The following is a 26,085-nucleotide window of genomic DNA, read 5'->3' as shown; positions in this document are numbered from 1 at the left end:
AGTATAATCCAAAACAATTTCTAATGTGGCCGAAGATGCAAAATTCCCTGAGGTTGATCACTGTGATCAGGGAGAATTATTTGAATCCCATGCAAGTCTACTGGCTAATAAGAATATAGAAGAATTCAGCCAGTTAACAAAGTCATGTTTTTTAAATTTTCAAACTTGTCATCTTCTGTTTCTTACATGTTTAACAGATTATAGTAAAACAGTATTTGACTTAAAAGAATAATATGTCATTCTCAGTTTTTTGTAAGAAATTACAGAAAGTGTTGTTTTTAACATACATATGTTTAATGTGGTCCAATTAGTGTTCATACATTTAAAATAGACTGGATGATAAAATTATAGTTAATAAAAATGTATGCTGCTGCTGCTAAGTCTCTTCAGTCGTGTCCAACTCTGTGCGACCCCAGAGACGGCAGCCCACCAGGCTCCCCCGTCCCTGGGATTCTCCAGGCAAGAACACTAGAGTGGGTTGCCATTTCCTTCTCCAGTGCATGAAAGTGAAAAGTGAAAGTGAAGTAGCTCAGTCATGTCTGACTCCTAGCAACCCACCCCATGGACTGCAGCCTATCGGGCTCCTCTGTCCATAGGATTTTCCAGGCAAGAGTACTGGAGTTGGGTGCCATTGCCTTCTCCAAATGTATGTATATAAATAAATAAATAAAATACATAAAAATACATAAATAAAAATTTATGTATATTCTTCATAATACTAGTACACAAAGTTTTAATATCTTTGAGAAAAAAATAAAATACTTCTGTAATTTAAAGTGAAATATTAAATACCAATATAGATAAGTAATACTTTCGCACCTGTAAGGTATAGATATTATGTATTTTCTATATCACATTCAGTTGGGATTTCAGCGTGCCCAACTCAGAGTTATACTGAAAACTCTGTTGCATCAAACAGCCCAAAAATGAATGTAGAGACCCAAGGCATTAACAATGTTTAGAGATACAACATGGAGGGGGAGGATGCTATAATTGTTTAGTTTTAATTTTGTGATGTATGATTGGGGATTTCTAGAACCTATAACCAAGGCAAATATTGCTGGTATAAGAAAAGGGAAAAGACAGTCTTATAGACCATAATTAACTTAAAACTGTGTATAACTAAAAGACAAGTAAAGGATAAAAAGCCCCATCAGCTGCCTAAGATATGTTATATAACCACCCAGCAATTTATCCATCATCCTTTGAAAACATATTCATGCCTATTGTAGTCAAAGCTTCAGGAAGTCAGCAGTAAGATGTAACGCTGAAAAATTACACCCTTTAGAAAATCCTATAGAACAATATACATGATGTTGTTAAAGCTTTTAAAAACAGATACAGTAAGTATTTTGCAGTTAACTTTTTTATCTAAAAGAAAGAATCTTCTTGATCATCTCAAATATAGTGATGGGTATTCTCTATGAAAACTTCCTATGGAATGCTTTCTAATATCATAAAATTACATTTTTATGTTAAAATATTTAAACATTTATCTGTGTATAGGCTGATTTTTTATATGAAATAAAAAAATTATAAACACACTTGCACACCCAAACATTTCTTAAGAACTTGAAAATGCTAAAATTTCTCTGTTATATTCTTTTCATAATGTTTAACAATATGATGGTATGTGTTAATACTTATGGAATTAAAGAAAGTAGAATTTCAGAAGTAAATTCAAAATGCTGTTTCATAATATACTAAAGTCAGTTTTAAAACTTAATTTGAATGTTTCTAGTGATAACATGCCAGAGAGGTAATATAGGTTCAGGAAGTGATATCTAGTACCTAGAGCAAAGACTTGTTGCATTAACTTTTTGAGTTATCTAGTACATACATTATGCACTGTCTAACATCAGCCACAGTTAGAACGGAGTGGGAGCCTAGAATGCATGTAAGAAGCTTCAAAGTTGTATGTTTTAGTGTGTACGCAGGGAAAGTACATGCTTTCCAGCAGGAGTACCCCACCTACCTTAATGTTTAGAAAAGGCCCACGGCATATGATATTTTTTTAACATCAAACGTGTTGGTCAATAAATATTTCAAATTTAATATCAATTATGATGAAACTTCCCATATTTGCTATTGAGAAAGTCTTTAATAATTGAAAATGATTATTTATAATAATCATAAATCATGGAGTGAGTTTCAGTTCATTTAAAATAAACTTTATTCATATTTGATGAATTAATATAATAAAATACTTTGGTCACTTTTTCACTTGGTAACAAAGTAATGAAGTGTGAAAATTTAGTTTAACATCTTCAGAATTCTCTCTTACGGTCTTTTAATCCATAAGTAAAAGTTAAACTTGTATCTTGATCATTTAAAAGCATTATTTTAAACCTCAAAATATCAGCTCTTTACTCAAATATTGAACTAATTTAAGATCTTATTTATTATACCTAGTGTCTTTTCCTTTATTTGATTCCTTGGTTTTAATTGAGACCAGAGGCGTTGATTTAGAGTTAGATAAAGCAGTATTGGGCTTCCCTGGTAGCTCAGCTGGTAAAGAATCCACCTGCAATGTGGGAGACCTGGGTTCAATCCCTGGGTTGGAAAGATCCCCTGGAGAAGGGAATGGCTACCCACTTAAGTATTGTGCCCTGGAGTATTACCATGTACTGTATGGTACATGGGGTTGCAAAGAGTTGGACATGACTGAGCAACTTTAACTTTCGCAAAGCAGTATTATTTGCTAAACAATTTAATGTTTGAGTTACTGATAAAAAGATTTCTTTTCCTTCTCTCAGTTTGGTGTCATGATTAAGTCTGTTTGCCATCCATCTGTTATTTACTGATCATGGAACATAAATTAGAAATCTAGTGAGTGGTCAGTTTGCTCTTAATACATTGTAGTACTATTTGGTCTTCCTGAGTATGGCGAATACAAAAATGTCTCGGATCCAACCTATGCTTTTTTTCAGTGCCAAAAATTGAAACAGGTATAAAAATGAAGTTAAGAAACATCCTTTGGTTGACCAAATTTATCATTGAGCATTTTTTTAATTTATGCTCATCTCCAAGTTGTAGTTTTATGATTCAGAACAGAAGTAACATATAATGGTATAAATAATTAAAAAGTTTTTTCTGGCCCTTCTGTATTCTACTTGGCAAGCTTTATGCATGCTCAACACCTTATACATTACACACTTTCCCACACATTTTTTAACTTTTTCTAGCCTATATAATATTTAATGTGTGTCTTATCAAAACTAGCTTATCACTGTATACCTTTGTTCATAATATAAGGACAAATATTACAATATCTTTGAAGGCTGAGCTATAATCAGAATATGTTCCCTTCTCTTCTTTGTCAACATTTTATTTGTTGAGAAAATTATCAGACTATATGCTTTTCAGTGCTTACGAGTCTGAAGTGCTAGTAGAGCCGGAAATTTGCTGTTTGACCCTAGGGCTTCACTCTTTTTTAATCCCTCCCTAGCTACTTGTGAGAGCTTATTTAAAATTCTGAGTTCTCCCCTGGCAGCCACAGTTACAGCTTCTTTGGCAAATTAAAAAGACTAAGAAAAAACATGCAAAGGCTCAGTACTGCTTCCAGTGACCTACATTTGTAGCCAGCTTTTAAAAGATGGCATGTGCCTTATTTTCCAACGAGGAAATCAAAGATAAGATAAAAATATAAAAGAAAATAAACCCACCTCTCTGTCACTGGCTCTTGAGAACATTTTTGGTATAACGTTGGAATGAACACACAGTTGGCCTTGATGTTTGTGCTTAAGTCAACAAAAGAAAGGAATTTTGCATGCAGAAAAGTGGCCTAAGTTATATAGTAAAATGCCACACTCTGTAACAGGATATTTACCCTCAAGAAGATGAATTATAATTGAAATCTGAGCTTAGATTTTAATTTCTGTGTGGCTACTTAACTAGCTTCAGGACCTTGCACAAGTCACTTAACCTTTCATATTAAAATAGTAATAATATCTGCCTACCGTATTCTGGAGTTCCAAATCAGAATTAAATATCTGAGGTTTTTGCTTTCTGAATCTTAAAGCATCTATTCCAGGCTTCACATTTACTTTCAAAAATTTTATTTTGAACCCATAAAAAATGGATGGTTGTGAATACTTGATGGTTTTGCTATACTCAAAGAAATGTTTAAATCTTGGAACTGTAATATAGGAGCCTTTTATCATTCTTGGAAAAGAAGTCATACAAAGTCAATATTGAGAATATTAGAAAGAGGGTTCACTTTTCTTCTGATTACTTTTTCTGAAAAAGTATTCAGAAGGGAAAGAATTCAATTCTTTTGAGGGGGATAAATGACTTGAAAACCAGAGCCATTCAAACTAAAAGAAAATCAGCCTCCCAAATTAACATGCTGTCCCATTTAATGAAACATTAAAGGACACCATAGGAGTAGAGAGGCAGTATACCATCAAGGATCATAAATTAAATAGACAGTCTGTGAAGATTTATTATGTATAAAAGGATAACTCTACTGTTGAAAACACCCCCCCAAAATAGGGCTATTTCTCCAGCTAGTGTTGGGGTGAATCTTTCAGTATTTCTCTTCTGATTTAAGTTTTGTTTATCAGAAACTGACAGGCAATTGCAGAAAGCCTTAGTTCCTCACATCCATCTTTTCACATTATGGAACATATTAATGAAATCACAGGCATTTGAAATGTGCTGATTGTGGGTGCATACATTGAGTCTAAAAGTCTGCTAGATTTCAAAAACAGGATAGAGAGTATTAAAATGAAGACTTGAAGTAGAAAATAAATCTGAAACTATGAAGTGTACTTCTCACGTTTATCTTTTAAAATAGACTATAACATACAGGGTGCTATAGAATTTTTAAAAACCTATTTTATGCTCTTAGTTACTTCTACTTCTCAGTAGTCAATGAACAAAAAGAGAATGAGTTCTGTTCTACTAAAACCAAATATACTACAGAAAATAATTTTCACATTTTAATAAAAATAAAATTATATCGTTTCATTTAGAGCCCACAATACCCTAAAGATTTTTGTTTGCGACATTTTCCATAGTTTTGTTTATTCTGAAAAAAATTAAAAATATATAATATCAAATAAATAAAACTAGTCACTTGTGTGCTTCTGAGTTAGGAATTTAACTGATCAGGACCCTTTAAATGAAGATAATGCCTGATTCTGTTCCTAACTGACATTTCTTTGACAATAGATATCCATAAACTTTGAAGTATTTCTTTTCCAACAGTGTAAAGATTCTGTGATCTTGATTTAATAAATAATTATGATTGTCACTTTCTTAACTTTTAAAATAGCTATATTTAGGAATGTTTTAGTTACACTAACAGTTTTTAGGATTTAGTTTATATTCAGTAAAGGCATTTAATACTTAAAGGAGAAGAAAGTAACTTACTATTATATAACTTTGTTTGCTCAATGTAGATTTTCATATATCATGTTTTCTTAAAATGGGTTGATTTTATTTTATTTATTTTTTTTTTGAAAATTTATGCCTTTATTTCAGTTGTTGTGTTGGCAATATCAATCTTAAAATAATGATGAAAAGTTAACTCTTTCCAAATATGGGTATTTTGGGTTATGGTGAAATAGCAGTAGCTTTAAAACAGTATAGTAGCTAGATCCTACCTATCTTTTCCTGGAATGCCCACTTCAACACCAAGCTGTCAGATACATTCCTGAACTTTTGAAGACATTATAATGATGGTAATGTCAGGCCAGGATAAAGAAAAACAGAAATGATCAGAAGACTGAGGGGAAAAAGACATGAGATGGAAAAAAAAAATAGTTCGTATTGTCGACACCATCCAGTCTAGCAATTTTTACAGATGCTTTCTGTTTGCTCTTTATTTGATAAATTTAACGCCTTTTATTGCCATACCTCATTTTACTGTGCTTTGCTTTAGTGAACTTTATAGATACATGTTTTTTTTTTTTCCTTGTTAATTTTCTGTTTAGTTGATCTATCCATAAGTGTGAGTGGGGTATTAAAGTCTCCCACTATTATTGTGTTATTGTTAATTTCTCCTTTCATACTTGTTAGAATTTGTCTTACATACTGCGGTGCTCCCATGTTGGGTGGATATATATTATATAATTGTTATATCTTCTTCTTGGATTGATCCTTTGATCATTATGTAGTGACCTTCTTTGTCTCTTTTCACAGCCTTTGTTTTAAAGTCTAATTTATCTGATACGAGTATTGTGACTCCTGCTTGGAGTTGGACTCCTGCATATCAAAATGGGTTGATATGCACTCTTATACAGTAAACATTTACTGAAAGGAGTTACTACATATGATCTCACTAGCTAAACCTGTTAATACAGTGATTAAGTGGAGCATTTAGTCTACTTTTTAAAACAATTCACAAAATGTATTGTAATTAAGATATGTCCTATTGTAAGGACTACATTGTTCACCGTTCATTATTCTTTCTCTAAGTAGAAACATAATATAGGTAAAAATATACATATGCACACTTATGTATACACACATACCTAACACATATACACACACAGAGAAGTTCACATTTTTAACAATACTAGTTACCTAATTAGGAACTCTCTTCACTTTAACTTATATCTCTGGGTATGAGTTTTATTGGTTGTACAGTCAGAGCTAGATTAAACATTGACAACTTTGAATATGTAAACTTGACTTTGTAAAAAAAGTCTAGAAAGGAAAACTCCAATTTTTATGAATAAAAATATTAATAGATTCCAGCAGTGCAATCTCTCTTCGCTGTAACTAAAAGCATGAAATTTTTATTTTAAGCTTTCTTCTTAAGAAGTCTGAAGTAAAGAGACTGTTTTGAAGGAGTATGTAATATAGATCTTACATGTTGATTTATAAAGTCATAAATTCTGTATCTAAATTGATGTATTAAGAAAAATTGATAAAACTAATATAGACCTCATAGAGACTTGTTCTTAACAGCCTGGCAGTTATTTTTTTTATATATGTGAGAAAATAATTATGGAAGCTAATATTAGAATGCCAAGAAACTCAGTGCATTTCCTTTTAAACTCCTTTTGGTCAATAGCATCAATAGACAGTGTTGAAACCTCCAACTGCTTTGGTTAAGACTAGAAGTACTATTTATGTATCACCAAGCATACTGCTAGAACCTAGATAAGGAATTTAAATTCATGTGTACCTCATCTTCCCATTCTCACTATTCGATTGCAGTAGAACTCAGGGGTTAATACATGTCGAAACGCTTTGAGATCCTTCTATGACTGGTACTCCTAAAAATGTGATTATTTAGAATGTAATATTTCTTAATTATTATTATTTGCATTTAATTGAAATTATTTTCACTTAGTGCAGCTTTCTCTTCATTTCTGAATACTTGTAGTGTAGACTTCCATTTTCTGTTCTTCATGTATCCTTCTCCTTCCCTCTGTCTTAGCCAAGCAAATTGAGAGATTTTTCCAGTCTTCTCAGCACATTTGTGGTTCAAATGTTAAAAAGAAACATGATAAAGATAAGGATGATAACGTGATAAGTATCAGTGGAAGAGTATCAAGACACTGCTCTGATCCCAGTGGTTTCATTTTCTATTTTTCAGATTCATATAATTAATGTAGTTTCCAAATCACAGACATCAATTTTGTCCGCTTATCCTTGGGAGTTTAGTATGCTGATATGAAAGTGATTTTCACCATTCTTGTAATATCTGTAATTTTGCTAAATTTATATCCAATAAATAATATCTGAAATCGCACCAAGATATTCCCTAATAGGTACTGCATTTAGTTTGGTACAAGATAATTCACTAATTGCTAATCTTAAAATTTGTGAGTTTAAAAACTTTACAGTGTAGCATCAACTACACCCCAAGATCTTCTGACTTATTCCATTAATTTACATTTCTGAATGCTTTTAACAATTAAAGTCACTCCTCCCCCCATAGTTTTGAATAGTTAAATGAAGATAATGTGGAGAACATACCTTTAATTTGTAAATATCCAGTTTGATATTTAGACTATGTTTTTATTTAGATTATGATAATCAGTAATATCTTTGGATTTGTATCTCTTTCAAACTTTCAGAAAATAAATATTTCCTCCAAAACCCCCCATAAATCAACAAAGTAATATACTTACTGATACATGGATAATGCTTAAGTAGTATTAATTATACAGTTACCAAAACCTGCAAGGATCAAAAGATTTTATTTTTAAGAAGGATTTCTCATGCTGCATGGATTATGTTGCTACATAATAGCTCAGTAGTACTTCTGCTGAATTGTAAAATAGCTTAGAGAGGAGTATGATGCCCATAGTTGGTGTAATGCATTGGTAATTAAGAGGGTGGGAGGTTAAGCTTCATTAACTGCTGAGGGATTGTATCTTGGGTTTTATTATGCCCTAGAGAACATAAAAAGTGAGAAGGGTCAAACTGTTGGAATCAGATTTTGCTTGTGCATCTGCCAAAACAAAGACCACAAAATAATAAAGCAGTAAGCACAAAATGACATGAATTGAAAAGGGGAAGAAATATATTTACAGCATCTTATGGATAAGGATAAATGTTTCTGGTAAAAACATAAAATATAAAATGCTAGAGTATACTTTGGTATTGCAAGTTTGTTATAATTTTGTTTCTTATAGCTTTTTTTAAAAATAGAGTAAACAGTTCTTTTTGTCTGAAAGTATTGCCAATTTCTATATTAATTTTCTAACTTAATGTATTTGATTAAAAAAGATATTTTATACTTTCCATTCTGTCTTCTGTGTGGAACTTATGATGCCTGCTTTTTATTTTTATTTATTGATGTTTATGATCCTCGTTTCCAAATACATGGGAACTGTAAGTACCACATTGTGAAAAAGAACCAAATATGAGATATTCTTTCTCTTAGGAAGCAAAGATATAACAGCCATACATTGTGTTCTGTTGGTGCACTGCGTTAGAAATCAAGACTGGAGATTTTCAAAAATAATGAGGGTGGATGCTGATCTGTGATTGATGGCTATAATATTTGATTATTAAAGAGCTTATTCTTCGCATTCTCTCAAAATAGACATTTTATCAAAACATCAATCAAATTTTTTGTTTGATTAGATACAGGCATTGCAACAAATGGTAGAGATTACAGATACAGTGATCATCTCTGTTAGGGTCAGTGATTCAAGCAGGGTAGATCGATGATGGCACACTGCAAAAATGTTAGGGCTTACAAATAAAACAACATATTGTATGTAAACTCTTAACAGAAATTTCTGAATAATAGAAAGCAAAAAGACCAGAGTATTTCTTTTTTTCCAAAAATATCATTTTAGGTATATCTTTAAATCACTCATTTTTCATTTGAAGGGAACAGGAAAATGGATTTCATATTTTATATTCCTTCAGTTGCTCAGTATCATGTCATATTTTTAGTTCCTTTCATTTCTTCATGTTTAGTCCTTTGCTTTCTTGTTCTGCTTTTTATTCTCTTCCCAGCAGTTCTTTTTTCCCTAACAGTCTTATTAAGATGTAATTGACATGTAGCTTTATTATTTTAAGGTGTACAATGTAATGATTGGATATATGTATGTATTGTAGAATAATGTTTAGTTAATGTCCATAACCTCACATTTAGAATTTTTTCTTGTGATGAGAACTTGTAAGATCTACTTTCTCAGCAGCTTTCAATTATACAGTGTTGTTAACTATAGTCACCCTGCTATACATTTATCACATACAGAATTATTTATCTTATAGCTGGAAACTTGTACCTTTTGATCACCGTCGCCCGTTCCCCTGCTTCTGACAACCGCCAGTCTGTTCTCTATGTTTGTAAGGTCATATATTTTAGATCCCTCCTCTAAATCAGTGTATATAGCATTTATCTTTCTCCATCTGACTTATTTCACTTAGCAGGATGCCCTCAAGTCCACCATATTGTCCCAAATGGGAGAATTTCCTTTTATTGTTTTTAATGGCTGAGTAATGTTATATATATATATGATATTTTCTTCATTCATCTGTTGATAGATTCTTAGGTTGTTTCTATGCCTTGACTATTGTAAAAAATGCAGCAGTGAAAATGGAGGTACAGGTATCTCTTCATATGATTTCATCTGCTTCAGATACACACCTAGAAGTGGGATTGCTGGATCATATGATAGTTCTATATTTAATTTTCTGAGGAACTTCCATAGCATTTTCCATAGTGGCTGCACCAATTTACATTTCCACCAACAGTTCACAAGCGTTCCCTTTTCTCCATTCCCTTTTCTCTACATCCTTCCCAGAACTTGTTACCCCTCATCTTTTTTATAACAGCCATTCTAAAAGGTACATTAAATAAAACATATTTTTTGAAATTTCATGTTTAATGAAAAATGTGTCTAACAATATGTCTAATAATGCCTTCATTAAAAGGTGTTACCAGTTTTTAATTTTTACACTTTCTACCTCATTTCTTTTTTATACTGCTGAATTGTATCTTCAGATTATTTTCTTCAGGAAAGTTGGTGATGGGTAAGCTTTTGAAACACTGTATGCCTTTTTAAAACATATTTTATGCTTAGAGTTAATAGATAATTTTCCTGGATGGAAAATTCCAGGCTTAATATCAGATTTCCTCATATTTTGAAAACATTTTTTTCCTTGTCATTTAAAATCCAGTGTTACTGAAATATCTGATGCAGTCTATCTCTTGGCCACTAGTAACCTCTAGTCTGCTTACCATCTTAATATTTTGCTTTGACTAGAATTTCACATGTGTGGAATCATGCGGTATATAATGTTTTGTATCTGGCTTCTTTCATTTAACATAATGATTTTTAGATTAACCATATTCTTACATGTATCAGTAGAGTTTGTTCCTCTAACGTTTTTAGCCATTTACCAGTTGATGGACATTTGGGTTTTCCCTGTTGCCTGTTAAATGAAGTTGTGACCATCCATGTACATGTCTTTGTATGGACATGTTTTCATTTCTCTTTGGCAGATACCTAAGAAGATAATTGCTGGATCATATTGAAAGTGAATATTCACTTTTTAGAGAATTTCCAAACTCTTCTCTAAAGTAGCTGTGCAGTTTAGATTTATCAGTGGTGTGTAAGAATTCCAGCCGCCTGCTTTCTTTTTAACAGTTGGTGTGACCATTTTTTTAATTTTATGTTAACAATTCCAGTGCACATATAGTGATAACTCGTCGTGGTTTTAATTTGCATGTTCCTAATCACTAAAGGTTGAGGGCATGAGGAGAAAGGGGCGACAGAGGATGAGATGATTGGATGGTATCATCGACTCAATGGACACGAGTTTGAGCAAGCTCTGGGAGATAGTGAAGGACAGGCAAACCTGGCATGCTGCAGTCCACGGGGTCACAGAGTCGGACACGACTGAGCAACTGAACAGCAATAACAATCATTAATGATATCGAGTGTCTTCTTGTGTTTGCCATCCTTATATCTTTTGGTAGAGTGTCTGTTCAACTCTTTTGTCCACCTGTTATTGGACTATTTGCATTTTTGTCATTGAGTTGTGTATTCTTTTATATTCTGGGTATAATTCTTTATCAGATAAGTGAAGTGAAGTCACTCAGTTGTGTCCGATTCTTTGTGACCCCATGGATTGTAGCCTATCAGGCTCCTCCGTCCATGGGATTTTCCAGGCAAGAGTGCTGGAGTGGATCGCCATTTCCTTCTCCAGGCGATCTTCCTGACCCAGGAATCGAACCCGGGTCTCCTGCATTGCAGGCAGACGCTTTACCGTCTGAGCCAAAGTGTTTAGCAAATATCTACTCCCAATCTATAGCTTGCTTCTTTGTTTGCTTAACAGTATCATTTGAAAAACATTTTTAAAGTTCAGTATATTTCATGCTATGTTTTTGTCCTATTTAAGAAAAATTTGAATCACTCAGAGGTCAGCAAACTTTTCTTTAAAGGACAAGTTAGTAAATGTTTCTAGCTTTGCAGACCATATGGTCTCTGTTACAACTACTCAGTTCTGCTATTGTATCACTAAGGCAGACAGTTCCTAAACAAAGGAGGATGACTATGTTATAATAAAACTTTGTTTACAAAAACAGGTGACTGGTTGGATTTGGCCCAACCAGTTTGCTGATTTCCTGGAATACCTAAAACCACTATTTTCTCCTCTGTTGTTTCCTAAGAATTTGTTGTTATCCTGTCTCTATTAAATTGCCTTGGCATCTGTGTAGAAAATCAGTTAAAAAAAAATATCTGAGTCTCTTCCCTAACTTTCTTTTCTGTTCCATTGAATCATACGTCTATCTTAAATGGACTTCATCTTTCTGTTTTTATGTCTTGAAATTAGGTATTTTAAGTCCTAACTTTCTTCTTTTTAAAGTTGTTTTGGCTACTATAGGTCTTTGGCACTTCTGATTAAATTTTAGATTCAGCTCAGCAGTTCATATGAAAAAGCTTGCCAGAATTCTTCTTCTTCTTCTTACTTTCTTCCCTCTGTCCTTTGTTGTTGATAATTTCCCTTACTATCTTCAAGTTCATGGATTTGCAGCCTACTCATGGCATTTCCTTTCTATATTGTTTTGAACTAATTCCCTTAATTTTACTGTTAATTTAATGAAATTGTTTGATTTTAATGAGTTAACTTATATTCCCTGCTATTATAAATTATGCTCTTCTTTTCTATCAAATGAGTTTTTATTGGATATCCAAATATACAGATTACTAGATTAAGAAAACCCCTAAACAACAACATTAAGCAAAGGAAACACCAATAATAAAGACTCAGAGGTAGAGAAGCTCAGGACTTACTGGGTTAGCACACGTTGTCCACTTTGTAAGAGAACAGTATGAAAGAAGGTACAAGCTACAATCATATCTTCTTTCTGAGATACTTAAGAGTCAACTGAGAGCCCTATTGCTACATGCTGCTCTGAGCCAGGAGAGGGAATTAACTAAGGAAATTGTAGAGAAAGCAAGGAGGAGGAAGAGCTGACAGAAAGGGAGGAAAGAAGAATGAAAAACAATAACCTGACTTCTTATATACTTTGAGTTTGACATATAGTTGAACATTCAGGTAGAATATCCAGAAGGCCATTAAAAATCTAAGTTCAGAAATTGCAGAATGATTGGAAACAGATTTGTTAGCCATCATTTATCACACCCTCAAACATTTACTGAATGCTTACTGTGTGCCAGACAGTTATAGACTGAATGTTTGTGTTTCCCAGCCCTCCCCTCCGCCCGCCCCCCCCCCACCCCTCGCCAGGAATACATGTCCTTCTCTCATGCAAAAAACATTTAGTCCAACCCCATAACCAGTGCTGACTGAACATGTGAAACCAGGCAAGTTAGGTGGCTCCATAGTACAGTGGTGGGACAGGCATAGGAAAAACATTTCAAATCCAAGAGAGAAATCAGAAAGAAGGAATGGCTGATGTATCCCAAGCAGGTCTAAATTTAACAAAGCAATTTCAAAAGATTTTCAGGCCCAAGAATACGCCTCTCAAGTTCAATCCTCTGGCTCCTAGATGCACTGGGGTGGTAATTTCACACCCTTTCAGCTGGTCAGTCAGTCAGTTCAGTCACTAAGTCATGTCCGACTCTTTGTGACCCCGTGGATTGCAGCTCATCAGGCTTCCATGTCCATGAACAACTCATGGAGCTTGCTCAAACTCATATCCATTGAGTTGGTGATGCCATCCAACCATCTCATCCTCTGTTGTCCCCTTCTCCTGCCTTCAATTTTTCCCAGCATCAGGGTCTTTTCCGATAAGTCTGTTCTTCAAGTCAGGTGGCCAAAGTACTGGAGCTTCAGCATCACGCCTTCCAGTGAATACTCAGGACTGATTTCCTTAAGGATTTACTGGTTTGATCTCCTTGCTGTCCAATGGACTTTCAAGAGTTCTCCAATACCACAGTTCACAAGTATCAATTCTTTGGCACTCAGCTTTCTTTATAGTCCAACTCTCACATCCATACATGACTACTGGAAAAACTATAGCTTCGATAGATGGACCTTTGTTGGCAAAGTAATGTCTCTGCTTTTTAATATGCTGTCTAGGTTAGTCATGTCTTTTCTTCCGAGGAGCAAGCAACTTTTAATTTCATGGTTGCAGTGACCATCTGCAGTGATTTTGGAGCCCAGGAAAGTAAAGCCTCTCACTGTTTCCATTGTTTCCCCATTTGCCATGAGGTGATGGGACCAGTTGCCATGATCTTCATTTATTGAATGTTGAGTTTTAAGCCAGCTTTTTCACTCTCCTCTTCACTTTCATCAAGAGGGTCTTCAGTTCCTCTTCACTTTCTGCCATAAGGATGGTATCATCTCCATATCTGAAATTATTGATATTTCTCCCAGCAATATTGATTCCAGCTTGTGCTTCATCCAGCCTGGCATTTTGCATGATGTACTCTGCATATAAGTTAAATAAGCAGGGTAACAATATACAACCTTGATGTACTCCTTTCCCAATTTTGAACCAGTCTATTGTTTCATGTCTGGTTCTAACTGTTGCTTCTTGACCTGCATACAGGTTTCATAGCAGGCAGGTAAGGTGGTCTGGTATTCTCATCTCTTGAAGAATTTTCCACAGTTTGTTGTGATCCATATAGTCAAAGGCTTTGGCGTAGTAAATGAAGCAGAAGTAGATGTTTTTTCTGGAATTCTCTAGCTTTGCTTTCTCTGAGCATTACTTTGCTAGCATGTGAGATGAGTGCAGTTGTGTGGTAGTTTGAACATTCTTTGACATGGTAGTTTGCCTTTCTTTGGGATTGGAATGAAAACTGACCTTTTCCAGTCCTGTAGCCACTGCTGTGTTTTCCAAATTTGCTGGCATATACAATGCAGCACTTTTCCAGCATCATCTTTTAGGATTTGAAATAGCTCACCTGGAATTATATGGCATCACTGACTCGATGGACATGAGTTTGAGTAAGCTCTGGGAGTTGGTGATGGACAGGGAAGCCTGGCGTGCTGCAGTCCATGGGGTTGCAAAGAGTCGGACACGACTGAGTGACTTAAGTGAACTGAACTGAGCTTTGTTCATACTGATGCTTCCTAAGGCCAACTTGACTTTGAACTCCAGGATGTCTGGCTCTAGGTGAGTGATCACACCATCGTGGTTATCTGGGTTATGAAGATCTTTTTTGTATAGTTCTTCTGTGTATTCTTCCCACCTCAGTATCTTCTTCTTTTAGGTCCATACAGTTTCTGTCCTTTATTTTGCCTGTCTCTGTGTGAAACGATCCCTTGGAATCTCTGATTTTTTTGAAGAGATCTCCAGTCTTTCCCATCCTATTGTTTTCCTCTATTTCTTTGCATTCATCACTGAGGAAGGCTTTCATATCTCTCCTTGTTATCCTTTGGAACTCTGCATTCAGATGGATATATCTTTCATTTTCTCCTTTGCCTTTCGCTTCTCTCCTTTTCTCAGCTATTTGTAAGGCCTCCTCAGACAACCATTTTACCTTTAGCTTTTACTTTTCTTGGGAATGGTTTTGATCACTGCCTCCTGTACAATGTTATGAACCTCTGTCCATAGTTCTTCAGGCATTCTATCAGATCTAATCCCTTGAATTTATATATAACTTCCACTGTATAATCGTAAGGGATTTGATTTAGGTCATACCTGAATGGTCTAGTGGTTTTCCCCACTTTCTTCAATTTAAGTCTGAATTTGGCGATAAGGAGCCAAATTGGCTTCATGATCTGAGCCACAGTCAGCGCCTGGTCTTGTTTTTGCTGACTATATAGAGCTTCATCTTCAGCTCCAAATAATATAATCAATCTGATTTTAGTATTGACCATCTGGTGATGTCCATGTGTAGAGTTGTCTTGTTGTATTTTTGGAAGAGGGTGTTTGCTATGACCAGTGCATTTCTTGGCAAAACTCTGTTAGCCTTTGACCTACCTCATTTTATACTCCAAGGCCAAACTTGCCTGTTACTCAAGATATCTCTTGACTTCCTACATTTGGATTCCCGTCCTCTGGGATGAAAAGGATATCTATTTTTGGTGTTAGTTCTAGAAGGTCTTATAGGCCCTCATGGAACCGTTCAACTGCAGCTTCTTTAGCATTAATGGTTGGGACTTAGACTTGGATTACTGTGATATTGAATAATTTGCCTTGGAAACAAACGAAGATCATCTTGTCATTTTTGAGACTGTACCCAAATACTGCATTTTAGACTCTTTTGTTGACTGTTAGGGCTACTCCATTTCTTCTAAGGGATTCTTGCCCACCGTAGTAGATATAATGGTCATCTGAATTAAATTCACCCATTCCAGTCCACTTTAGTTCACTGATTCCTAAAATGTTGATGTTCACTCTTGCCATCTCCACTCTTGCCAAACTTCCATTGGAAGTTTGAACACTTCCAATTTACCTTGATTCATAGACCTAGCAATCTAGGTTCCTATGCAGTATTGTTCTTTACAGCATCACGTTTTACTTGCATCACCAGTCATGTCCACAACTGTGGGTTGTTTTCACTTTGGTTCTGTCTCTTCATTCTTTCTGTAGTTATTTCTCTACTCTTCTCCAGTAGCATATTGAGCACCTACTGACCTGGGGAGTTCATTTTTCAGTGTCATATCTTTTTGCTTTTTCATACTGTTCATGGGGTTCTCAAGGCAAGAATAATGAAGTGGTTTGCCATTCCCTTCTCCATTAAACCTTGTTTTGTCAGAACTCTCCACCATGACCCCTCCATCTTGGGTGTCCCCACATGGCATAGCTCATAGTTTCATTGAGTTAGACAAGGCTGTGATTGTGTAATCAGTCTGGTTGGTTTTCTGTGGTTGTGGTTTTCATTCTGTCTGCTCGCTGATGGATGAGAACAAGAAGCTTATGTCCTTCCTTGGGAAGGACAGGCTGTGGGTAAAACTGGGTCTTGCTCTGGTGGGTGGAGCTATATTCAGTAAATCTTTAATCCAATTTTCTGCTGATGGGTGGGGCTGTGTTCCCTCCCTATAGTTTGGCCTTAGGCCAAACTATAGTAGGGGTAATAGTGGTAATGGGTCCTCCTTCAAAAGAACTTACACCAACACACTGGGCTCCCAGGACCTTTGTAATCAGTGCTCCTGACCCAGCAGCAGGCCACTGTTGACACACACCTCCACCAGAGACTCCCAGACACTCACAGGCAAGTCTGGCTCAGTCTCTTATGGCATCACTGCTCCTTTCTCCCAGAGAAGGCAATAGCACCCCATTCAGTACTCTTGCCTGGAAAATCCCATGGACAGAGGAGCCTGGTAGGCTGCAGTCCATGGGGTCGCCAGGAGTCGGACACGACTGAGCGACTTCCCTTTCACTTTTCTTTTTTTTTTTTTTATCTTTTTTTAATTTATTTTTAAATTGGAGGAAAATTGCTTTACAATGTTGTATTGGCTTCAGTGTACAACAACGAGCATTAGCCATAATCATACACATATACCTCCTTCTTGAGGCTCTCTCCCCTTCCCCCATCCCACACCTCTAGCATCGCAGAGCACCAGGCTGAGCTCCCTGTGTTATATAGTAATTTCACTTTCATGCATTGGAGAAGGAAATGGCAACCCACTCCAGTGTTCTTGCCTGGAGAATCCCAGGGACAGGGGAGCCTGGTGGGCTGCCATCTATGGGGTCACACAGAGTCAAACATGACGAAGTGACTTAGCAGCAGCAGCAGCTCCTTTCTCCTAGGTCCTGGTGCACACAAGGTTTTGTTGTGCTCTCCAAGAGTCTGTTTTCCTGGGGTTCTCAGCCCTTTTGCTGAATCCCCAAGTCAGAAAATCTGTTGTGGGCCCTAGAACTTTGGCAGCATTGTGAGAACTTCTTTGGTATAGTTGTTCTCCAGTTTGTGGGTGATGTATTTGCGGTTCTATAGTGGCGCTAATGGCGACCTCCTCCAGGCGGACTCATGCCGCATGCCCCACCTCCCAGGTCTGCTGCAGCCAGAGCTCCTGCCCCTGAGTCAGGTCACTGCTGACCCATGCCTCTGCAGGAGACACTCATTGGCAGGTCTGACTTAATCCCTTGTGGGGATCACTGCTGCTTTCCCTCAGTCGTGGTGTGCACAAGGTTTTGTTTGTGTCCTCCAAGCATTGCTGGCAGTTCTGAGGTTTGATTCTAAAAGCGATTTTGCCCCCCCTACCATCTTGTGGGGCTTCTCCTTTGCTCTTAGATGCAGGGTATCTTTTTTTTGGTGTGATTCAACGTTCTCCTGTCGATGGTTGTTCAGCCACTAGTTGCAATCTTGGTGTTTTTGCAGAAGATGAATGCACGTCCTTCTACTCCGCCATCTTGTCCACGGATCCTGAATCTAAAACTTTAGAAAAAACGAAAGGAGGAAATCTTTATGACTTTGAGTTAGGCAATAGTTTCTTAAATACAGCATCAAAAGTACAAGCAACAAAAGAAAAAAACAATAAATTGGACTTCATCAAAATTAAAAAATATTTTTGCATCAAAACACACTGGTGAGAAAGTGAAAAGACAAAACCACAGAATGTGAGAACATATCATATATACGATAAGGGTCTAATACCTAGAATAAATAAAGAATTGTCATAACTCAACAAGGTAAAGAGCCCAGTTAAACAGTGGGCAAAGTATATATAGACATATTTCTAAAGAAGATATACAAGTGTCCAAAACTAACACATGAAAAGAAACTCAACATCATTAGTCATCAGATGTAAATCGAAACTACAATGAGATACTATGTCACACCTACTAAGATAGCTATTTTTTCAATAAAGAAAGAAAAAATGTTAGGATGTAGAAATATTGGAACCCTCAAACATTGTTGGTAAGAATATAAAATGGTACAGCCATTATGGAAAACATTTTTGTAGTTCCTGAAAAAGTTTAACAGATTTACTCTATGACCCTCTCCTAGGTATACATCCTAGAGAAGTGGATATATATGTTCACATTAAAACTCAGGCATGAATATTCATAGCTGCTTTGTCATAACAGCCAAAAAGTAGAAACAATCCAGATGTCTACCAACTGATGAATAGATAAACAAATGTGACATATATCCAATCAGTGGAATATTATTCAGTAATAAAACAAAATGAAATACATACAGCCAAATGGATGAACCTTGAAACCACCACACTAAGTGAAATAAACCAGATCCAAAAGGTCATGTGTTATATAATTCTATTTAAATTAACTGTCTGGACTAGACTAATCCATAGGACAGAAAATAGATTAACGATTTGGAGGACTAGGAGGAGGGGGGAATGGGTAGTGACTGCTGAATGAGTGTACTGTTTCTTTTGGGAGGATTGAAAATGTTCTGAAAGTAAATAGTGGTAATGGTTGCACAACTCTTAATATTCTAAAATTCACTCAACTGCACTTTAAAATACTTAAAATAATAAATTTTGTTTTATGTGAATTTTATTTCAATTGAAAGTACTTAATATATGCACATATTAATATATGTATATTTATTATTTATATATTAAAACATAACCTTTAGATGAATGTTACTAGTTAGAGTGTATTTTCTATACCTATTTTGAACATTTTCCTCTTTAGAAAATGAGCATCTATTTTATCAATACTGAAATTAGAATCATTGTAATTTTCCTCTTATAAAAGTTTTTGAAATGGTGAAATGTCCACCATAGGAGTAGATGCCTATTTAATAAGATATATAAGGAAATGGTCACCTATTTTTATACTCTCATCTTGTTTACATGTCTTAGCCGTATTAATAAGAGATCTCTAATATTTTAGGTCTAGTTCTTTAATACTATACACCTTAATATTAGAACATTTCTATTCCAGATTGATATATTTTAACTAACGAGAGACAGTGTGGTATACATTTTAAAAATACACACTGTCTCTTTTGAAAAAATTTTTTTAATGTTTTTGTTGTTGAGTTATGACCTTTGTCATAACTGTTATTACAAATGTTCCTTAGATTGAAAAAAATACAAATATTTATACTGCTGCTGCTGCTGCTAAGTCGCTTCAGTCGTGTCCGACTCTGTGTGACCCCATAGATGGCAGCCCACCAGGCTCCCTCATCCCTGGGATTCTCCAGGCAAGAACACTGGAGTGGGTTGCCATTTCCTTCTCCAGTGCATGAAAGTGAAAAGTGAAAGTGAAGTCGCTCAGTCGTGTCCGACTCCTAGCGACCCCGTGGACTGCAGCCTACCAGGCTCCTCTGTCCATGGGATTCTCCAGGCAAGAGTACTGGAGTGGGGTATCATTGCCTTCTCCGGGATGCCATTGCCTTCTCCGAATATTTATACTAAATGCTACCTAATATTGACAATACAAAATGTGTGGCTTTGAGTTAAAGTTAGGACAGTGATTTGACTCAGTTCTCATAATCAAACATTTATTGAATGCTTGACATGTGGCAGGTACCATTCTTTGCATTTATATTTTTAGCTCATTTATTACTTACAACAAACCAATGAAGTAAATACTACTATCTGCATTTTTCCAGTTTTGAATGGAGACATGTAGAGGTACTACAGGTGGTCAGGGTAACCACAGATACAGCTCTACTGCAAAGTCAGGATTTGAATCTGAACAATCTGGTTGCTAAATTCAAACTTATAACCTCTATGCTATGTTGAACTATACACATATATTTGTTTCCATTGGAAAAAATGTAACTTTGTGTTTTGTAAGAAATGAATGCTTTGCTAGGTATGATATATTCAGAGTTTTAATCATACAACTAGTGGAGAAGGCAATGGCAACCCACTCCAGTACTCTAGTCTAGCAAATCCCATGGGCGGAGGAGCCTGGTAGGCTGCAGTCCACGGGGTCGCTAGGAGTTGGACACGACTGAGCGACTTCACTTTCACTTTTCACTTTCATGCGTTGGAGAAGGAAATGGCAACCCACTCCAGTGTTCTTGCCTGGAGAATCCCAGGGATGAGGGAGCCTGGTGGGCTGCCATCTATGGGGTCGCACAGAGTCGGACACGACTGAAGCGACTTAGCAGCAGCAGCAGCAGTGTCTAATACTAGCATATATTATAGAGTGAATCCACTGTAAGATCTTTTAGGAGATTACTCTAAAATATCTGATGGTTACTATAATTTTTAGTTGACACAATTTTAAGCATCAGATCAGATCAGATCAGTCGCTCAGTCGTGTCCGACTCTTTGCGACCCCATGAATCACAGCACTCCAGGTCTCCCTGTCCATCACCAACTCCCGGAGTTCACTCAGAGTCACAAGTATAAGTAAATTTAATCCTGAAAGGTATAAATTGCAGCTTACACTAATTTATGAAGACATACAAGATTATGTTTACTAATCCAAATGCTTCACTTTATGATTATAGCTGATAAAAAACAAAATTACTGCTTGTGTTTTCCTTCTCCAAAAAGCGTGTGTACTCTTCACAAAACAATGTTTTCGTATGTTTTCTTGTAGCCGCTCAGTAGGTCATTTTGTAGGTCAGCTTCTAAGTAAGGAAAATGGGAATTCTTTGTCTCTTCATTTAATCAGAGATTTTAAATTCTATTTTCATTGTTAAAGTTAGAGTCATAGGCTTGCAGGTGCAAAACTAATGTTTGATATGGGCAAAATAAATGTCTTTATTGTTAGTTGTTACTTCATCCATTATTTTGGTGAATGGGTTTTTTAAATTCTAGAATTACAAACCAGTAGACAGATTACACACATGCTGTATTTGTACCTTGTGGCAAACCTAACAATAATTACATACAACATAAAAGTGCTAATTCTAAACTTTAAGAGTATAAGATTTTCTTGATGATTGTAGTGTCTGGCAACAGCATTTGATTTTTGCTAGTATAAAAATTTGAATTTTTTTTCAAATTCTAGTTCATTAGTAAAAAGTTAAATTTCACATTTAATACTGTGTAATTCTTTCTCTACTGTAGAAATATCGATATTGTCATGATATCATGCTTGAGTCAATTTTAAAGTGTCAATTTTTAATACATTGGAAAGTAGTAATATTATGATTTAAGAAAATTTTCACTTTTTTTTTAACCACAGATGCTTAATAATGTGTCATTCTGTTTTCTTAGAAACTTCCTGCACCATTAATTGATGATAGCTATAAAAAAGAATGTGATGAAGATGTATGCAGTCATAAAATGGAACCTGACATTAAGATGAAAATAGCTTGGCGTTACCAGTTATTACCCAAAATGGAGGCAAGTCAATAACTCTCTCCAAAACTGGCAAATATATTTGTTTTCATTTTATAGACTCTCTTGTGATATACTTGTTACTCTTTAAATGCAATACAATGTTTATTTGTTTATTTAAATAATTACTTATTTGTAGAGTATCTTATCTAGATGACTTTTTTTTCCAAATTTTATTGTGAAATAATTGACATATGTTACTTTATAACGTTAATGTTTACAGCATGATGGTTTGACTTACATAAGTTGTGAAATGATTGCTATAGTAGGTTCAGTTAACATCCATCATCCCATATGGATAAAATGAAAAGAAAAAGGAAAAAATATTTCTCCTTGTAATGAGAATGCTAGGATTGACTCTCTTAGCTTTCCTATATATTATTCAACAGTTTTAGCTACAGTCATCATTATGTACATTATATCTGTAATAATTATTGTTCAGTTACCCAGTCATGTCTGACTCCTTGCAACCACATGGACTGCAGCACACCAGGCCTCCCTGTCCGTCACCATCTCCCGGAGTTTGCCCAAGTTCATGTTCATTGCATCAATGATGCCATCCAACCATCTCATCCTCTGACGATCTCTTCTCCTTCTGCCCTCAATCTTTCCCAGCCTCAGGGACTTTTCCAATGAGTCATCTGTTCGCATCAGATGATCAAAATACTGGAGCTTCAGCTCCAGCATCAGTCCTTCCAGTGAATATTTAGGGTTGATCTCCCTTAAGATTGACTGGTTTGATCTCCTTGCTGTCTAGGGAGAGTCTTCTCCCTAGAAGTCTTCTCCAGCACCGCAGTTTGAAGGCATCAACTCTTTGTGTTCTGCCTTCTTTATAGTCCAGCTCTCACAACCCCATGTGACCACTGGGAAGACCTTAGCCTTAACTATACGGACCTTTGTCAGCAGAGAAATGTCTCTGCTTTTCCATACATTGTCTAGGTTTGTCATCGCTTTCCTGCCAAGAAAGTAATCGTCTTCTGATTTGATGGCTGCAGTCACCGTCCGCAGTGATTTTGGAGACTGAGAAAAGGATATCTGTCACTATTTCCACATTTTCCCCTTCTGTTTGTCATGCAATAATGGAGCTGGAAGCCACCATCTGAGTTCTTAGTTTTTTTAATATTTCGTCTTAAGCCAGCTCTTTCCCTGTCCTCCTTCACCCTCATCAAGAGGCTCTTTAGTATCTTTTCGCTTTCTGCCATTAGAGTGGTGTCATCCGCATATCTGAGATTGTTGATGTTTCTCCTGCCTCTCTTGATTCTGGCTTTTAACTCGGCAGTCCTGGCATTTCTCATGATATGCTCAGCATATAGGTTAAACAAACAGGGTGACAGCAGACAGCCCTGTTGTACTCCTTTCTCAACCTTGAACCAATCAGTTTTCCCATACTCATTTCTGACTGTTGCTTCTTGACCCGCATACATGTTTCTCAGAAGACAGGTAAGATGGTCTGGTATTTCCATCTCTCTAAGAACTTTCCACAGTTTATCATGATCCACACAGTCAAAGGCTTTAGCACAGTTGATGAAACAGAGATAGATGTTTTTCTGAAATTCCCTTGTTTTCTGTATAATCCAGGGAATGTTGGCAATTTGATCTCTAGTTCCTTTTTCTTTTCTGTAACCACCTTGGACATCTGGAAGTTCTTGGTTCACATAATACTGAAGCCTAGCATGCAAGATTTTAAACATGACCTTACTAGAATGGGAGATGAGTGCAGTTGTCCAGTGGTTATCACATTCTTTGGTACTACTATTCTTGGGAGTTGGGCTGAGGATTGACCTTTTCAGTCCTGTGGCCACTGCTGGGTCTTCCAGATTTGATGACATAATGAATACAAAACTTTGACGGTATCCTCCTTTAAGGATTTGGACAGTTCTGCTGGAATTTCATTGCATCCACTAGATTTATTAGCAACAGTGCTCTTGAGGCCCACTTGACTTCCCACTCCAAAATGTCTGGCTCTGGGTGACCAACCATACAATCGTAGTAATCCAGTTCATTAAGATCTTTTATATACAGTTCTTCTCTGTATTCTTTCCATCTCTTCTTGGTCTCTTCAGCATCTACTAGATCTTTACAATTTTTTCCTTTATTGTGCCCATCTTTGGTCAGAATGCTTCATTGATGTTTCCAATTTTCCTGAAGAGATCTCTAGTCTTTCCCTTTAGTTGTTTTATTCTGTTATTAAGTACTGTTCATTAAAGAAGGCATTCTTTTTTCTCCAAGTTATTCTTTGAAACTCTGTGTTTAATTGGATGTACCTTTCCCTCTCTCCCTTGCCTTTCGTGTCTCTTTGTTCTTCCACTGTCCGTAAAGCCTTGTGTAACTCAATGAAGCTATGAGCCATGCAGTGCAGGGCCACCCCAGATGGACAGGTTATAGCAGAGAGTTCTGACAAAACGTTCTCCTAGAGGAAGGAATGGCAAACTATCCTAGTATACTTGTCGTGAGAACCTCATGAACTGTATAAAATGGCAAAAATATATTACACCAAAAGATGAGTCCCCTAGGTCTTAAGGTGTCCAATATGCTACTGGGGAAGAACAGAGGAGAATTACCAAAAGCCCCAGAATGAATGAAGTGGCTGAGCCAAAGCAGATACGATGCTCAGTTGTGGATGTGTCTGGCGACAAAAGTAAAATCTGATGCTGCAAGGAACAGTATTGTATGGGAACCTGGAATGTTAGGTCCATGAATCAAGGAAAATTGGATGTGGTCAAGCAGGAGATGGTAAGAATAAACATCGACATCCTAGGAATCAGCGAACTAAAATGGACAGGAATTGACAAATTTAATTCAGATGACCATTATATATACTACTGTGGGCAAGAATCCCATAGAAGACAGAGTAGCCCTCATAATCAACAAAAGAGTCTGAAATACAGTACTTGGGTGCAACCTCAAAAATGACAGAATGATCTTAGTTCATTCCGAAGGCAAGCCATTCAACATCACAGTAATCCAGGTCTATGCCCCTACCACCGGTGCTGAAGAAGCTGAAGTTGACCAGTTCTATGAAGACCTAAAAGACCTCCTAGAACTAACACCTAAAAACAGTGTTCTATTCATCTTTGGGGATAGGAATGCAGAAGTAGGAAGTCAAGATATACCTGGAGTCCTGGAGTAATGGGCAAGTTCAGCCTTGGAGAAAAAAATGAAGCAGGGCAAAGACCAACTGAATTCTGCCAAGAAAATGCCCTAGTCATGGCAAATACCCTTTTTCAACAAGACGAGAGAGAACTTTACACATGTACATCACCAAATGGTCAATACCAAAATCAAATTGATTAAATTTTTTGTAGCCAAAGATGGAGAAACTGTATACAGTCAGCAAAAACAAGACCTGGAACTGACTGTGGCTCAGATCATCAGCAAAATTCAGCTTAACTAAAGAAAACTGGGAAAAAAGACTAGGCCAGCCAGGTATGACTTAAATCATATCCCATATGAATTCACAGTAGAGGTAACAAATAGATTCAAGGGACTAGATCTACTTAACAATGTGCCTGAAGAACTCTTAACAGAGGTCCATAACACTATACAGGTGGAGGTGATCAAAACCATCCCAAAGAAAAAGAAGGCAGAAATGGTATGGACCTAACAGAAGCAGAAGATATTAAGAAGAGGTGGCAAGAATACACAGAAGAACTATACAAAAAAGATCTTCATGACCAAGATAACCACGATGGTGTGATCACTCACCTAGAGCCAGACATCCTGGAATGTGAAGTCAAGTAGGCCTTAGGAATCATCTCTACGAACAAAGCTAGTGGAGGTGATGAAATTCCAGTTGAGCTATTTCAAATCCTAAAAGATGATGTTGTGAAAGTGCTACACTCAATATGCCAGCAAATTTGGAAACCTCAGCAGTCGCCACAGAACAGTTTTCATTCCAATCCCGAAGAAGGGCAATGCCAAAGAATGTTCACACTACCGCACAATTGCACTCATCTCACACTCTAGCCAAGTAATGCTCAAAATTCTCCAAGCCAGGCTTCATCAGTACATGAACCGTGAACT

The 26,085-nt window shown here is 36.3% G+C and overlaps 2 protein-coding genes across 3 annotated transcripts in view; one reads left to right on the top strand and one right to left on the bottom strand.

The window, feature by feature from the left end:
• IMMP1L (inner mitochondrial membrane peptidase subunit 1) overlaps positions 1-26,085 on the bottom strand; it is a 478,402-nt gene that overhangs the window by 126,290 nt on the left and 326,027 nt on the right. The window lies entirely within an intron of this gene.
• The window catches only part of ELP4 (elongator acetyltransferase complex subunit 4), a 255,269-nt gene that overhangs the window by 44,118 nt on the left and 185,066 nt on the right, over positions 1-26,085 (top strand). For both annotated transcript variants that reach the window (XM_005890864.2, XM_070383610.1), the window contains exon 4: positions 21,940-22,068. In XM_005890864.2, the coding sequence (XP_005890926.2) occupies positions 21,940-22,068 (129 nt within the window). The remainder of the gene's footprint in view (positions 1-21,939; positions 22,069-26,085) is intronic.

The sequence above is a fragment of the Bos mutus genome, chromosome 15 (genome assembly GCF_027580195.1).
Source record: "Bos mutus isolate GX-2022 chromosome 15, NWIPB_WYAK_1.1, whole genome shotgun sequence".
NCBI lineage: Eukaryota > Metazoa > Chordata > Mammalia > Artiodactyla > Bovidae > Bos > Bos mutus.
This window is presented reverse-complemented; position numbering and strand designations above follow the sequence as displayed.